The sequence below is a fragment of the Tupaia chinensis genome, unplaced genomic scaffold, assembly GCF_000334495.1.
Source record: "Tupaia chinensis unplaced genomic scaffold, TupChi_1.0 Scaffold000496_1, whole genome shotgun sequence".
In the NCBI taxonomy this organism is placed as follows: domain Eukaryota; kingdom Metazoa; phylum Chordata; class Mammalia; order Scandentia; family Tupaiidae; genus Tupaia; species Tupaia belangeri.
Genome location: NW_006160008.1, coordinates 976105 through 991831, shown reverse-complemented (window position 1 = coordinate 991831; position 15727 = coordinate 976105). Strand labels below are relative to the sequence as shown.

At 59.5% G+C, this 15727-nt stretch overlaps 1 protein-coding gene across 1 annotated transcript; it reads left to right on the top strand.

The window, feature by feature from the left end:
* Positions 1 to 3719: 3719 nt before the first annotated feature.
* On the top strand, positions 3720 to 11401 carry C1QTNF6 (C1q and TNF related 6). Its single transcript, XM_006156531.2, has 3 exons — positions 3720 to 3812; positions 6470 to 6728; positions 9082 to 11401. The coding sequence occupies exons 2-3, from the start codon at positions 6476 to 6478 to the stop codon at positions 9627 to 9629; spliced, it is 801 nt and encodes a 266-aa protein (XP_006156593.1). The 5' UTR covers positions 3720 to 3812; positions 6470 to 6475; the 3' UTR covers positions 9630 to 11401.
* Positions 11402 to 15727: the final 4326 nt, after the last annotated feature.

Genomic DNA, 15727 nt, shown 5'->3' with positions numbered 1-15727 from the left:
CGGGGCTGTGCGTTGGGAGCCGCCTTTGTGGCTGCGGCCGGCACCAGTCTTTTTGCAGCGCTTGAGGCCAAAGCCGGCGGAGATGGAGGGGGCTTCGCAGCCTGGCGTGAGGTAGCTCGGCTTTGGCAGGAAGAAGCCAGGAGGCGGATCCTGGCCTCGCGCCCGTCATTTTGGCTCTCCTTCCACTCTGCCGTGGTGGAGGCAGTTTCTGCCCTTCAGTTTCTCCGAGCCTCAGTTTCTCCCACTGAGGATTAACGAGGTCTTGGTGCAGGTGCAGAGGGCCTGGACCTGCGCTGGCATTTTTCTCTGCTGGGCCTCTTGGGGACTCAGTTTCCCCTTTTGCAAAATGGTATTCATCCTGCCCCACTTGGATTAACAAGCCCTGAATGCAGAGACCAAGTCTAGAGAGCAGTTTCCCCAGGGTGCTTCGCCAGCCAGGTGGGGGCACTGGGGCTTCTTCCAGCAAGAGGAAGCTGGGGGAGCTCCCTGGGAGAGGGACGGTCCCTTTGGACCTCCTGCCACTTTGCAGGAGTGTTGGGGTTTGGGGGAGAACCTGAGTATGGGAGGGGGCACTCCAACCAGTCTCTGGCACCTCGCCCTCTCCTTAGTTTCCTAGGCAGGGGATGGGGACTTCGGTCTGGCCTGCAGGCCCTGGAGCATCCGGGTGGCCGGGCGCCTGGGCTCTCCCCAGCAGGTGGCGCTCAGGATTCCCTTTGTTGCCTTTCTGAATCGGTGACCGACCTTGAACAATCCGATCTGTGACTTGCCATTCATAATTTACGTAACTGACTCCAGAAACCATGTTGACTGGTCTCATTTCTGGACTGGCACACATTTTAAAATGCGTAAAGCACAAAGGTGGGTCCCTGGCACTCTGGAAGTGCTGACTAAATGTCTTTTTATTATCTTTAAAATTTTTCTAGAGGGGGGGATGCTCATAGAGGGCAGGGGTGGGGGATGGGGTGGGGTGGGAGGGAAGGGAGAAAGTGAGGAAGCACCCCCCCAGGGGATGGCCACACCGTAGTCCCTCCTATTCCACCTCTCCCTCCTGGGATTTTGGGCACGCGCACCCGGTCCTGTCCAGGACTTGAACTCTGCAGCTGGCCGTGAGGGATCCAGCCACCTTCCCCACCCAGATGTGGCTGGCCAGCCCAGAGCCCCTGTTTTCACACCATCTGCCCACCCTGGTGAGGCAGTGCAGATGGCTCAGGGCTCAGGTCTGAGCCTGACTGTGCATTTTCCTCATCAGTAAAATGGACAGACAGGTGAGAACGATGCCCACCTCAGAGGGCGGCTGGCAGGGTGACTCAGAGCAGGACCAGCCGGGAGGGAGCGCTGTCTGGGGGTGGGGCATGGGTGGGCTGGCTGAGCCCTGTGGCTCAGCCCTGGGTTTTGTCCCTGGTGACAGGCCCAGGCCTTCAGCATTGGGGTTGCACCTTTGCTGATGGGGCTCTGGCAGCATCTCCTCCTGGCTGGCTCCCCGGGCCTCCATACTGGAGTGCACATGTGCAGAAGGGCACAAACCCTCCCTGTGCTCCAGAGAGCAGCACCGTTGGGTGGCCAATATGGGCACATCCATTGGGTGTTCCACCAGGCGGCTCAGGGTCTTGGCCTGGTCATGGCCGACTGGCCCAGGGGCACCAAGACTCAGAGAGGTCAAGAAACTTGTCCAAGGTCATGAAGCTAGGAGGAGGAGGCGGACCTGAGTCATACCCAGATTCTGCCCCAGGGCTAGAGCTCCGTCTCCAAGCCACCTGCCTGGCTTAGAGGCCAGGGCATGACACATACGTGGAGGAATTCTCCGACAGGGCGAGAGTGAGTATAATGTTGCCGAGTTCTGCCCTCCTGTCTCCTCTATGCCCAGCCAGCTGCCCTGGACTAAGGGAATGAGAGAGCCTCTTCTGGGGCCTGGCATGACTGGGCACTAGCAGGGCTGGCCCGGGCCCTGGGGATTCGGGCTCAGCTGCCTTGTCTGTTCCCCAGACCTCTCTGGGGCCACTGTGCCGGCACATGACTGGCCCTCAACAGAACCCGTCCCATGGCCTTGACCTGCTTCTTCCTACCAGCATCGTTCTCCATGCCCTTCCTCAGACATGCAGGCTTTCTGAGAACTCAGAGACCGCTGGCCCCTTTTCCCGTGGCCCCCACACCCGGTGCCGCTGACTCAGCCCTTTCCCTTGGTGGCTCCCTTGGCTCCTCCCCCTGCAGCCTGGCTCTGTGCCCTGGGAATGCTGCCTGGAGCAGGCCACGTAGAGGGCACGGCCAGTGTGGGCCTGCTGGTGTCCCCATGGCCACGGGCCTCCAGCCTGCCTGGCTTTGGGTCCCCCTGGACCCTCTTGGGCCCCCTGGAGGACTCTGCTTCGGTTTGGGACAGAAAACAGCCCGAAATTCAAAGACAGGGGAGCCTAGCTTGCATCCCAGCAGGACTTGTCTGCTATGTGACCTTGAGCTGGACCGTCCTCCTCGGACCACCCCGTGGGCAGATTAAGGACTAGGATTCGATCATCTGTTAGAATCATTCCAGGCCTAGTAGTCTGCTGCTTGATGATTCCCTTAAACAAGGCCCAGAGACAGCCCTGGCCAGGGTCACACAGCCCGGGAGCTATTCACCCTGCACCCTTTGCCCAGTGGGGAGTGGGCCAGGGGGTTAGTGTGCAAACCCCGGACTGCGTTTGTGGGAACCTGGTGGGAACCTGGTGGGCTGGCCTGTGGGCTGCAGAGCCGTCATCCTGCAGGGGTGCGGTTTGTCTCCGCGGGCCATATGACCTGGGCCTCCTGACTGATCCCAGTTCCCTCTCCCAAGGCTGGGATAGGAGTAGTTGAAATAGTGGAAATAAACACCCTGTCAAGACCAAAAGCCCCAAGAGGCGAGGCCTGGCCCAGGCAGCTACTCGAAACCACGGTGGGGTGGGAGACCGTGGAGACTGTCTCTGCACAGGACTCTCCTGCCCCAGGATGCCAGAGCAGGGGGCCAGGCTGCAGCTTTTGCCAGACCTCCCCTATCCTGACCAGGAGAAAACTGAGGTGGGACCTGCCCAGACCCAGGGGCACACTGGCCGCCCTCCTGTGAACTTCCAGAAGGTCATATCCACAGGGGGTTGGCCCTAGAGACCGAGAGGATGGAGCATCATGGAGGATGGACAATACGGAGTTCCAGGCAGAGGATGACGACTTGGGTGTCCCCTGGGGCGTGTCCCATGGTACCTGAGGTTACACCTGCTCTTTCAGCAAATGTGGGCTGAGCCCCGCTGTGAGCCTGGCAAGGATGGGTCTGGGGACTGTAGCTCCAGGAGCCCCAGAGCCAAGTCACTCGCCAGACAGTGGTAGAGCCTCAGGGCCACCCACCCTGCCCCTGGGACTCCAAGCTCAGGAGCTCTGCAGCTCAGACTGGTCCTCCCACTTCCCAAACAACTTGGGGCTCCAGCCCAGTCCCTCCCTTCTTCAATTTCCCAGTCCACACATCTGGGGGCCTCAAATCCCTTCCCCTTCTGACTTCCTAGACCTTCAGATCAATCAAGACCCTACTAGCCCGCCAAAGAGTTAAGCAAAGGAAATCCCTCTGGCAGATGGCTCCCTTTATTTCAGAACCCAGAGGCTGGGAGGGAGGGAGCGGGGAGGAGGGGACGTGGGAAGCCAGCTCAGCGTGCTCCCTCCGCCCTCCCTCCGCCTCCATCCCTCCTTCCCTCCCTCCTTGGCTGGGCCTGGGGGTCTGGGCCGGTAACCAGTTATTATTGCAGACATGGGCCAAGGAGCCAGAGGCCGCCCAGAGGCCCAGGGTCTGTGAGCCAGTGTGAGAGGCTACAGGACGCAGGGTGAGTGTTGGGAAGCCCTGGCTTCTGCCCTGCAGAGCTCAGGGGGCTGGGGTCAGAGCCTGGATCCCCTCCTCCTTCTCCCCTTCCTGGAGACCTCTAGGGCCCTGCCCTCTCTCTCTGACCTGGCACCCCTTGAGGACCTCTGCTCCCCATTCTCTCCTGTCCTAGCTTGTTCTGCCCTCCCCTGCTCAGGCTCCCCCGGCTCTGGCTTGTGCCCGCCCTGCCTGGACAAGCACCAACTCAGTCAACGGCCTGTCCTGCTACCCCCTGCTAAGTGGTCCCAGCTTCCCAGTGGCAGGCAGCAGGGGCCCCAATATCCACTCCAAAGGGTGTCGTGGACCTCCCTGGGCGGCAGGGCTCCTAGCTGTGGTTATTATGCTTGTAAAAGGCCACTTGGCTTCCTGCTTCCGGCTCCTCCGGCCACAGTTCTGTGTCTTAGAGCTTTTGACTCCCATCTGGCTGTAGCCAATAGGAAATGGCAATGTCCCCAAACCGCACCAACCTCTCGCCCTTCTCCAAGGCACGGGGTGGGGGGTGAGGGGAAAGAGAAATCCCTGCTGGGCAGAGGAAGGAACAGATGTTAAAACAAAAATCTTTTATAAGTCAGGCACTTTCCCTGAATTGATCTCCTCCCAAATAGTTGGGGAGGGAGGTGGTGTCATCACCTGCTTGTAAGTTTCAAGGGGCAAGAAGCCCAGAGAAGTGCTGCTACTAGCCCTAGGTCACACAGTTTGCAGACTACTCTAGGATGGCAGTTCTGACCCTGAAACCTCAGCTTTTCTCATGAGATCACGTCTATTGCTGGGAAACAGAGGGGAATTTTGCTCTTCTCAAAACCACCGGGATTTGTCATTTACAGAGGAAAGGTTAGGAGATAATCTCAGATAGGAAGGCTGTAGATCACCAAGGATTTGACTTACCATCTTATTATTTTCTTAGGTTTCTCTCCTAGGGCACATGTACTCACTGGAGAGAGACAGAGAGACAGAGAGACAGAGAAAGTGAGAAATCATCCCCCATCCCTGGGTGATGGCCACACTGCAATTCCTTCTCTTCCATTTTCCCCTCGGGATTTTGGGCTTACACACACATGCACTTGGCGTGAGTTTCAAGCTGCTGGGTCGAGGGTTCGAACAGCAGTCAGCCATGTGGGAGTCCAGCGCCTTAACCACCATGCCACGGGCTGCCCCTTGACTTGTCTTACTGCGTGGAATTAGGAAACCCCTGACCTGGGTAGACGAAGGAGGGAGCTTGAGAAGGGTCACCTCTGGGAGAGGGGTGGCTCTGGAGCTGGCCTGGCTCCCCCACTTCTGTGGCAGCCACCCAGTCCCAGGAAGGAGAGGGCAACTGCCCCTTTAAAACCTAGCTGTTCCTTCTGCTTCACTGATAGGATGGCATTTAACAAAGTAGTAGGTTTTTTTTCTTTTTGTACCTTTTCTACATGTATTAACCACAGAAAAATATTTTTGAATTGTACTAAATGTTAGAGGAGTACCAAGAGGAAATAAACAGAGAAACGCCAAAGTGTAAAAACCAGTCTGGTTTCTGATCCTGTGATAACTCGGCGCCAGCCCCCAAAGGCTGTCACCACCTCAAAGACTCCCAGCCGACTTCCTGCCCACCAGCCCCAGGCCTGTCTCCAGTGCCTGGTGTCCAGGCCACTTCCTGCCCCTCTCCTGGAACTCTGGACCCCTTCCTGGCCATGGCCAAAGTCAGAGCCTCACAGATCCTTGGATTTCTTTGACCCTTTTGAATTGCCCAGACCTCCTTGTCCTGCCCCTTGATTCCAATTTACCACCTTGGTAGCTGATTGGAAGGTCTACTGTGATTGACACAACCACCTGCCAGTGAATTAGCTCTGACCCTACCGTCTTCCCTGCAGGGCTTCTGGTTAGGCTGTGTGGTGTAGGTTGAGGATGAGGTGGGCTGACAGCAGCCCTTGCCAAGGTCACCCCGTGGTGGTGCATTACTCCAGAGGGGCCCTTCCATCTTGACAAAGGTGCTTGGAGGCCGGCAATGGCCCGTGGTCCCCAGCTCAGCACACCTGCTCCTGCCGTCCCAGCGACACATCACCTGCCCCCCGTGCATTGTTGCTCATGGAAGTTGCTCCAGTCTGCAGGAATAAGTGGGCACGCCTGTCTCCTTTGTCGGGGCCGGAGCAAGGGCCCAGCGCCACTCCTCTCTCCTGAGGACAATGGGCAGAATTTGGCATTTGTCCCAGTGTCCGTGAGCCCCCTCATGCTGCCAGTGGCGTGTGCTTGCTGGAGATGATGGGGTTGACAGCAAGACAAGCAGCCAGAGGCAGCGAGCAGGCAAGAGAAGCTTTTCTGTCTCCCGGCGACCTCACGCGGGCAGCTGGGGCACCTTCCTCAGTCGCTTCAGTGAAGGCCCCCAGACCCTTGTCTGCCTTGGCTCTGCACAGAGAGACCCCCTCCTCCCCACGCCCAGGTGTGGCAGGAGCTTCCATGGGCTGGGTGTCCTCTGCAGGCAGGCCCTGCCCTGCTACAAGTCTCTTTGTGACCTCAGAGAACTCACGTCCCTGTGCGTTGCCTCCTGAGTTCTGTCAGGGCGCACTCAGGGTGGGGGACCGCCTCCAGCCTGGGCCCTGGCACAGGGCATGTTGCATGACATACTACTTCTGACCCTTCTTGTTCTAGGTCAGCATGGGGACGGCCGCCCTGGCTTCCTTCTGGGGGGTGCTCCTGCTCCCTCTCTTGGTGGTGGGGGTCCCCACCGAGGAGCCCACCTCTGGGGAAGCTGTGGCCTCCAACCCTCCCGGGGGCTGCCGGCAGTGCTGTGACCCTGAGGACCCTCTGGCCCTCGCTGATGCTGCAGGTGCGTCCTCGGCCTCTCGGCCCGCCGTCCCGTATGTCCTGCCCGAGGTCAGGCCCTACATCAATATCACCATCTTGAAGGGTGAGTAGGCAGGGCTGGCCCAGTAGGGGCAGGGCGGGCTGGCTGGGGAGGCGAGGCGGTGGGAGTGGAGAAGTCAGGGCAGGAATGTCCTAGCTCTTTCCTTCACCTGCCCAAACTGGGCTGAACACTGAGGACACAGGTGAGTGGACCAAAGAGGCCTGCCACCCTGGCGCCTCCATTCTGGAGGGCGAGGCGGGCCTGAACAAACCACCTGTCACCTGAGTTAAGGAGTTGGAATATCCGACCCGGAGTTGGAAAGGCAGGCAGGAAGGCTTTCAGTGCAGGTTGCACATCTGGTGGCGGACAGTGGAGGGCTCCTGCAGAAGGCCAGATCTGGGCAGAGGCTCACGGGGGGAGGGGGGGGAGCTTCCCAGGCAGAGGGCCCAGCAGGTGTGGCCTCGGGCAGGCGCAGCTGGAGTTTAAGGAGCAGGGCTGGGAGGAACGGACCCTCAGGCCCCGGGCTTCTTTGAATGGGAGAAAGGAGTGACCTGATCTGAGTTAGGCTTCGGATGGCTCACTCTAATGTGGTGGGCAGAACAAGTGCAAGGCCACAGGGTCGAAGCAGGGAGCCCTGTGCGGGGCCACTAGGGCCACCTGGGTGAGTGCCTGCCCTCTGCCCTCCAACATCGGCAGGGAGGAAAGGACCTTACTGGGTGGCGCAGGGCTGAGGGCTGGGGCTGGCCTTGCTGCCCCTCACCTCCTCCGTTGGGAGCCTACTTCAGCATTCCTCTCCTGGGGCCACATAGCTGCCGGTTCAGGGCCAGGACTCTTCACCAAGGTCTCCGCGGGGCTGGTGGTCAGCTGGTGTCTAAGACCCCCTTCTGATTTTGTGGGTGAGAACACCCCCATTTCTCACCACCTGCCTCCCCACCACCTCACAGGTCACAACTTCCCCCGCCACCCTAGCCCTCCGCATGAGGGTGAGAAGGGCCGGATGCTGCCAGTCTGACCTCCCAAGCCCTGGCCGTGGGCTGGCCTCCACCTGCTGGGAGGATGCAGAGTCCTTTGCTGGTGTCAGGAGTCCCACGCCAGTGGGCTAGGCGGGCCTTTCTCCCCTGAGCTTTCTGGTTCCTTGTAAAAAGGAGGTCCCCCCTCCTGGAACCGGTTTCACATTCTCCCTCATGCTGGGCAAGGTCAGTGCTCTGCAAACTGTCAGGTACAATAGACCGCTGTGACGAGGCAGCGTTCCACCAAGGCTGAGTCTGACCTCCACAGAACTGTGGGCCTCCCTGCCTCCTTCAAGGGCCCGAGCTCGCCTTTCTGGTTTTCCCCACCATGGTGACAGGGGACCTGAGGGAACAGGGCCTTTACCTTCTCCTAGAGCAGGGCTGGGATGCCAGGCACGTGACAGGCAGCAGGGAGTACGTGGGGCCAGGTCTTCTGAGGCATGTTGTCAGCTGCCTTTCTCGTGTCTAAGGTCAGTATGAAACAAGGGCCGGGCAGGGGCTGCCGACCTGGCAACCTCTAGCCTGCACTAGGTTAGGTGCCAGCAGACCCCAGGGCAGGTGGGCTGGCTCGGCACTGCTGGGCCGACTGTCCTGTGCTTTCCCAAAGGATGCTCTCTTGGGGCTCCCAAGCACCCCATGAGGGCACAGCCCTCCTCAGTGTGTAGACAAGAAAAGCCAGACCCCGGCCACGGCACACCCCAGCTCACCAGGCAGTGACGCCAACACGGCTGTCTGCCTCCTAACAGGCTTTTCCCTCGAGGTGGGCCGAGGTGCTTTTCTTGGTTCCCTCTCTAGGTCAAGACACAAAGCGCATCGCGCCACCCTGGGCTGGGTGCAGTGGCCCCAGGGTGGAAGCCTGAGCCTGGCTTCCCAGCCTCTCCTTGCCCAAGGGTTGATGGCTGGGCACACATCCTACGTGCGTCCTGACTCTTCTGCTTATAGCTGTGTGTCCCTGGGCAGGGCACTTCACCTTCGTTGAGGTGGACTTAGTCGTGGTGCTTTTTTTTTTTTTTTTTGAGAGAATTTTGCTTGCTATAGGGCATGCGTACTTGCCAGACAGAGAGAGACAAAGAGCCAGAAAGCGAGAAATAACCCCCCAGGGGGGATGACCATGCCACAGTCCCTTCTCCTCCATTCTCTTCTTGGGACCTTGGGCACACACGCACACGCGCCTGGCATGAGTTTAAGCCACTGGGTCCGGGACTCGAACTGTGGTTGACTGCATGGGAGTCCAGCGACACAGCCATTACACCAACTGCTGGTCCTAGTCGTGGTGTCTTTTAAAAGGGAAGTGATGTCTGGCACTCTCCATGGACACTGGCTTTTTCTCTGAGCCTGGGCAGATGAGGGGACCTCCTTGATGCCAGCTGGGTCCACCTGACTTCTCCCTTTCTTGTCCCCCACAGGTGACAAAGGGGACCGAGGCCCACTGGGTGCACCAGGGAAGCTGGGCCAGGAGGGCCCTCAGGGGGACCGTGGCCCACAGGGCACCAAGGGCAGCAAGGGGCAGGCGGGCAGCCCGGGCAGCCCATGCCAGATGCGCTTCTCGGCCTTCTCGGTGGGCCGCAAGACGGCCCTGCACAGCAGTGAGGGCTTCCAGCCGCTGCTCTTCGACACGGTCTTCGTGAACCCGGATGGGCACTTCGACATGGCCAGCGGCCGCTTCGTGGCCCCCCTGAGCGGGCTGTACTTCTTCAGCCTCAACGTGCACAGCTGGAACTTCAAGGAGACCTACGTGCACGTGGTGCACAACGAGGAGGCGGCCGTCATCCTGTACGCGCAGCCCAGCGACCGCAGCATCATGCAGAGCCAGAGCGTGATGCTGGCCCTGGCGCCCGCCGACCACGTCTGGGTGCGGCTCTTCAAGCGCGAGCGTGAGAACGCGGTGTACAGCGACGACGTGGACACCTACATCACCTTCAGCGGCCACCTCATCAAGCCCGACGACGACTGAAGGCCACCCCCCCGCTCGCGCCCCGTGAGGCAGCTCAGGTGCTGGGAGGCCGTGGGCAGGCCCCACCCCTGCAGGGCTCGGTCCACACCTCTGTAAACCAGGGAGGCCAGGGTGGTCCCAAGGACCCGGCATTCCAGGAAGCCCTCCTCCTCTTTCCTCCCGTCATCATCCTCCGGGTCTGCTTCTGTCTTTCCCCTCTTGGACGTATTTCGACACTTTACCCTAAATATTCAAGAACCTCCCCAACCTTGTAGCCCAGCACTTCTCAGACCTGAACGTGCGTGTGATCACTCTGAGAGCGCGCTGAGATGCAGCCTCGGGCTCAGCAGCTCTGCATTTCTGGCAAGTTCCTGGGTGATGCTGTGGCTACTGGTCTCTGAACAACACTTGGTAATCAGGTTCTAGAACCTTCCCAACATTCCATTGGGTCATGGGATTCAGTCACGATGTATTTTTCTATGCAAAAATGTGTCATGACTTTTCCAATGACCCTAGTATTTTCTAGACAGTCTGGGGTCCTCGGAACATTCTAGAATTCTCCGGACATCCTTAAATTCTCTCATGGCTCTGATTCTGCCCCTCCTCAGTTCTCCTTGCCCCTTCCCTGTCTCCTACATTTGCCTCCTCTCCTCGTTGCCTCCAGCTCTGTAGCTGCCAGCATTCTTTTAGTCATTCATCAAACACGAGCAGTCCCTATGCCGGGCCCTTGGAAAGGCAAGATGAGTCAGCCACAGGCCCTGTCCCCACCCTCAGTGAGTGCTGGGGGCAGGGCCTGTGGCAGATCAATGGCCACAACCCAGAGGAGGCAGAGTTCCCCTACGCAGCTCTGTGGTCCAGGCATGCACCCTGGTTCCCCACTGCTCCCCAAGGCTGGTGGAATAGGGGTCCCTTTTCCATTTTGCCTTCCTGCCCAGTGCCCATCAGTAAATCAACCAAGGCCAAGGTCCTATCAGAGACAACTCAGGAGCTCGGGGGCATTTGGAGATACAAGAGTCCCTAGGAAATAAAACCCAGGCTCCTGCCTCCCCACACAGTTGGCATGGTGACCTCTGAGAAGTCCTACCCTTCTCGCTGGTGTCCCTCCCCTGCCCTCTCCCAGTTCTGCCTGGACCTTGCTTGGCCCCTTTTGCCAAGGGTGTTGGAGCCGCAGTTTCCCCCAGCACACTGACATCTGAGGTGCTCTCCGGCCCTCCAGGCCTCCCGTCAGTGCCCCACTTTCCAGGCTTTCTCCAGGTGCTAAGGCCGGGCAGGCACTCTCCACAGCCTGGTGCTGCCCTTGCTAGTACGGGTGGGTGCTGGGCCAGAGCGGGAGGCAGCAGGCTCTGGAGCCCTCGGCCAGCTAGGGTCTTGAGTAGGCAGCCCTCCTGGTCAGCCGGGCCTTCTCTGAGCCAGGCTGCCAAGGGCAGCACTGTGAGAGGCCGAGGCAAAAGAGGGGACACCAGGCTCCTGTCCTAGGCCCTCCAGCCCTCCTCTTCCCACCCTGGGCACCTGTCCTTCCTCTCCCCGGTGGGGTGGCCTGAGGCCCTCCAGCCCTCCTCTTCCCCACCCCGGGTGCCTGTCCTTCTCAGAGGGAGGCAGCCTCCCCGTTTGGTGCTTACGCAGACTCTGGGCAGAGGTGGCCCTGGGAGTGGTCTCGGTGCTACGGCCCAGAAGGCCCGGTGAGAGGTGCAGGGCCTGACCCAGTGTTACGAGGCCGGTGCTATAAAACCACCCCAGCCTGACCGCCCCTCCCCACTCGCCCAGCGTGATTAAAGGGTGCTGTGTCCTCTTGGCGACTTAGACTGGTTCTTTCTGTCCACTCCCATTGCCCACTTGGAGAGGCCACTGGTCCTGGTCCTGCTGGGGCTGGGCTCCAGGGCCCCAGAGGACTGGGGGCAGCCTAAGGCTCCGCCCACAAGAGACCAGCCGGGGGCGCTCATGCAGCTGGCACTGGGGCATCTGCCGTGCCACCCCGGGTGTGACGGGGCAAGTCCCTACATGTCACAGCCTCTGTTTTCTCACCTCTAAAATGGGCATGACGACAGTCTACCTCATGGGGCAGCTAGAGGGACAGGTGCGAGGGCGCTGGTGTGTGCTGTGTTGGTCTGGGACCCAGCGTCTGCTGAGTGCCGACAGTGAGAGAGGGCGGCCCTGCTCCCCTCGGAGCACACCGCTGTGTCCATGTCCCACTGAAGCACTTAGAAGCGCCGAGCAGACCACGGCCCCTCCCCTAGGGACCCTGCCTCTGTTCGGTGTTTAATATTTGCACAAGCTGGACGGTCTCTGCAGGAAGCACACAGTGTTTACAGGGAAATGTTTTGCTTTGTTTTGTTTTAAATTGGGTTGTCTTTTATTATTGACTTATAAGAATTCTTTCCTTTGTTTCCCCTTTATTCACGGTAGAGCACATGCACGTACATACAGAGAGCGAGAGAGAGGGGAGCGCTCTTTTATTATTGACTTATAAGAATTCTTTCCATTGTTTCCCCTTTATTCACAATAGAGCACATGCACGTACATACATGAGAGCGAGAGAGGGGGGGGCGTCCCCCACAGGGTGTGGCCACGCTGAGACCTGCTCCCTCTGGCCCTCCAGCCTGTCTGATCCTGGGCGTTAGTGCATGTGTCCGGTGTTGCAGGCTGACCAGGGCCTGAGATTTGAACTGCCGTGGCTGTGGGGAACCTGGCTTCTCTGGAGCGGCGTGTTACTGCCGTGCCACAGAGCAGTCCTCAGCACCGTGTCTCAACAGGGCTGACTTTCCCACCAGCATGGTGGCTACTCACACACGTGTACTTAAAGTAACCCCATGGTTCCCCTCACCAGCCTGCTGGGGGTGTCCTGCCTGACCCTGTTGTCACTGCTGTGTTTCGATGTGTTTCGAGTCCAGCTGCCCTGGACTCAGTGGGGGTACACACAGGTCTCTGTCTCCTTGGGGCCCCTCTCTGGCCACCTGGCTCCCCGATCACAGGTCAAGGCCTTGCAGTGCTCCCGGTCCCAATGGCCCCTTGCATGGTCGTTCCCCACCCCCACCCCACCCCCGATCTCGCAGCGTGGTGCTGGCCCAGGCTCTGCTCATACACAATCGGCTTAACTGGGCCGCGTGAGGACGCTCCCGTGCAGTGCGCCCGGAGCCTTCCGTCTGGGAAGTCACAGGGTGGGTGACTTACCGACTGCTGAGGCAGCAAAGCTTTAGAAGCTTCTTGCCAAGAACCTCAGGAGGTTGACGTTTGTTCTCTGCACTGAGTCCAAGTCCTCAGGCATCTCCAGGCCATATGTGTGCAGGTACCAAGGGTGGCAGTCCCTCCGTCCTCCCACCTGGCCACCGTAGAAGTTTCTTCTGGCCTGGGCTCACACGTGGCCTCAGGGCTCTCTGGGCTAGATCCCCACTGGATCCCAGTTCCAGATGGGCCATGCCATGCAGGTTAAGAGCCACGAGATCTCGGTGATGGGGATTGTCCCCACGGGCAAGTTCTTGATGGGGTTTGGGCAAAAGTGCTGGGGACCTGGAGGCCCCCAGCCTATTGCGGGGCAGGGTGTGCCCCTGGGGGCCTGCCATGCCCAGTCTTGGTGACCACAGAGAGTCAGATACCTGAACAGCCACTTCCAGGAACAGTTTGAGTTCCCGGAACTCCAATCCCTTTTAGTTGCATGTTTTGAAAAAGAGGCCCGCCTGGTGACGTAGTCCATGGCAGACAGGACTCCGTGCAGGAAGCCATGTGGGGTGATTCTGATCCCAGGTCGGCCTGAAAATACACCCGAGCAGGCGGGCTGGGGAAAGGGGACTGTGCGGGCCGAGAGCCTCCAGACGTGCTTCTCTCTGTCTCCCTCTCTCTTGCACGTGCTGTCTATCGTAAAATAAAATGTAAAAAGAAATGACATTTTTGTTTATTTTGCTTCAGGGCGCGTGCACTTGCCAGAAAGAGCCAGTGAGAGAGAGAGAGTGAGAAATCACCCCCCGGGGGAATGGCCACCCGCAATCCTTTCTCCTCCATTCTCTAGGGATTGGGGCACTTGTGCACAGGTGCTGGTGTGTTTTCTAAGCCTCTGGATCTGAGACGCGAACCGCTCAGTCGGACACATGCGATCCAGCCCCTTAACCTCATGCTATCTGTTGGCCCTGGAAATGACATTCTCCCCTGAAATGTTAGGAAACAAGAAGGAAGGGAAGGAGGGGTGGGTGGGGAGAAGCAGCCCTGAGAGATGGGGTGAGGGGGCCTCACGTCCACTTTGCATTGCTTGTTGGGGGCCTGGGGCAAATGCGGTGAATGGTGAGGGGAAAAGGGTGGGCAGATGTGAACGAGTTAAATCGGGCAGACTGGTGTAGTTGGCCAAGCCCAGCCATGACCCTGGTCACCTGCTGCCTGGTCAGGTGGGCAGGATCCATCCCATGGACCTGGGTAGGCTGTGTCTGGAAGTCCTCCAGCTTCCTGGGAAGAACGTCCCCACGGGAGCTCCTCTGCCACATGGGAGTGAGGAAGGGAGTGGAGAATTCTGGTGAGATGATCTGGGAAGCTTCTTAGTAGTGGGGACATTTGAGAAGGGCCTTGGAGGATAGGACTTTGAAAGAGGACAGTGGAAGGAAGGGGGTGGAGGGGGGTCAGCGTGGCCTGTTCTGAGCAGTGGGGAGATCAGGGCGTTAGAGCAACATCTGGAGAAGAGGCAGAGTGAACAGGATGGGTTTGACAGGGGAAGGCGTGGGGAGTCAGGCGAAGGCCAGGGCCGACCTCATACACGTGAGGAGCCGTCAAGAGGCAGATCGTACTGTGGCCTGGTGGGCCACAGGCTGTGGACGGTGACAGCAGCAGTGAGGGGGCCTGTGCTGTGGCCCAGAGAAGGAACGCCTGGACACTGGTGTCCTCCTGGAGGAGAGGCCGTGTCAGACTGCAGCGGTGTGAGAGTTTCATTGGGGAGAAGAGGAGGAAGCCAAGGAGGGGCGTCCAGCTTGCTCAGAGGGTCTGCCAGGGTCTGTTACTCCCCCAAGACCTTTCTCTGACTGCAGGCCTCGCTGCTGGGACTGGGCTCCTGCCCTGGCTCTGCCTGGGAGTCCCTTGTTCAGCCGGAGGTCGTGAGGGTGCTGGGTAACTCGCTTCGTCTTTTTGGGCCTCACATTGTCCTCATTGTGATATTAGATTCAAAATCCCTTTTCTCCTACCCCATCAGGGTCCTCGGGGGGTCACCAAGGCTATATTAGGGTGACTGTATTTTCAGAACCTCAAACCAGGACTCATGGAGGGGTGGCCATGGGGTCGTTGTCCCAGATGACACAAAGAACATGTGACGGGGGCTTGAGAAGCTGCAGAGAAGCCAGGGCTCGGGAGCCAGGCCGGGAGCCAGGCCGGGAGCCAGGCCGGGAGCCCTGCTTTTCCGCCCACCCACTCCGTAGCACAGGCCCTGGCTCAGAGCACACGACATCATTTCTCCTGTCGCGTGACCTGGGCTTGTCCCTTCCTCATGGTGAGTGTCGGTTGTCCCTCCCAAGGACGGAATGCGGCCACGTTCCTGCGCGTGAGCAGCATCTGCACATGCTGGCCCTCGCGGGGCATCTGTTCTGCACCCAGGTTCTCACTGTGTGTTGGGGGAGACAAAGACACCCTGCAGCCCCCTCCCCTGTCCCCTCCTCCTCCTGCCCAGCTCCACGCTGCGCGGTCACAGGAGCCACACGCTGCCACGTGTGCGTCCGGAGCTAAGGGAGCAACATGGCAGAAACTCCAGCTGCCAGGAACAGCTGTCAGGAACGTCATGGGCGGAGCTGGGGCCAGTGGCCAGCTGCGGGAGCCAGAGAGGAAGGAGGGATTTCCAGGACACGAGTCAAAAGTGCGCAGGGCTCAGCAGGAGTGGCTCTGGAGCAGCTGGCCCCAAACCCAGGAGGATAGGCAGCTGGGGTGCCAGGGGACTGGGCCGGGGTGCTGTGACTGGGCTGGGGTGCCAGGACCGGGCCGGGCTGAAGCATACACATGGGCTGGACCTAGCCTGGAGCTGGGGCTGGCGTTGTCGGGGAGGTGGGTGGTAGGGGGATATCTGGGGTGGTGGGGGGTAGAAACTGGAGAGGGAGCTGGGCACATGGAGGAAGCAGGTGACCCTCTGCAGGTCAGTGGCAGGGGGGGGGGGAGCCCCCACC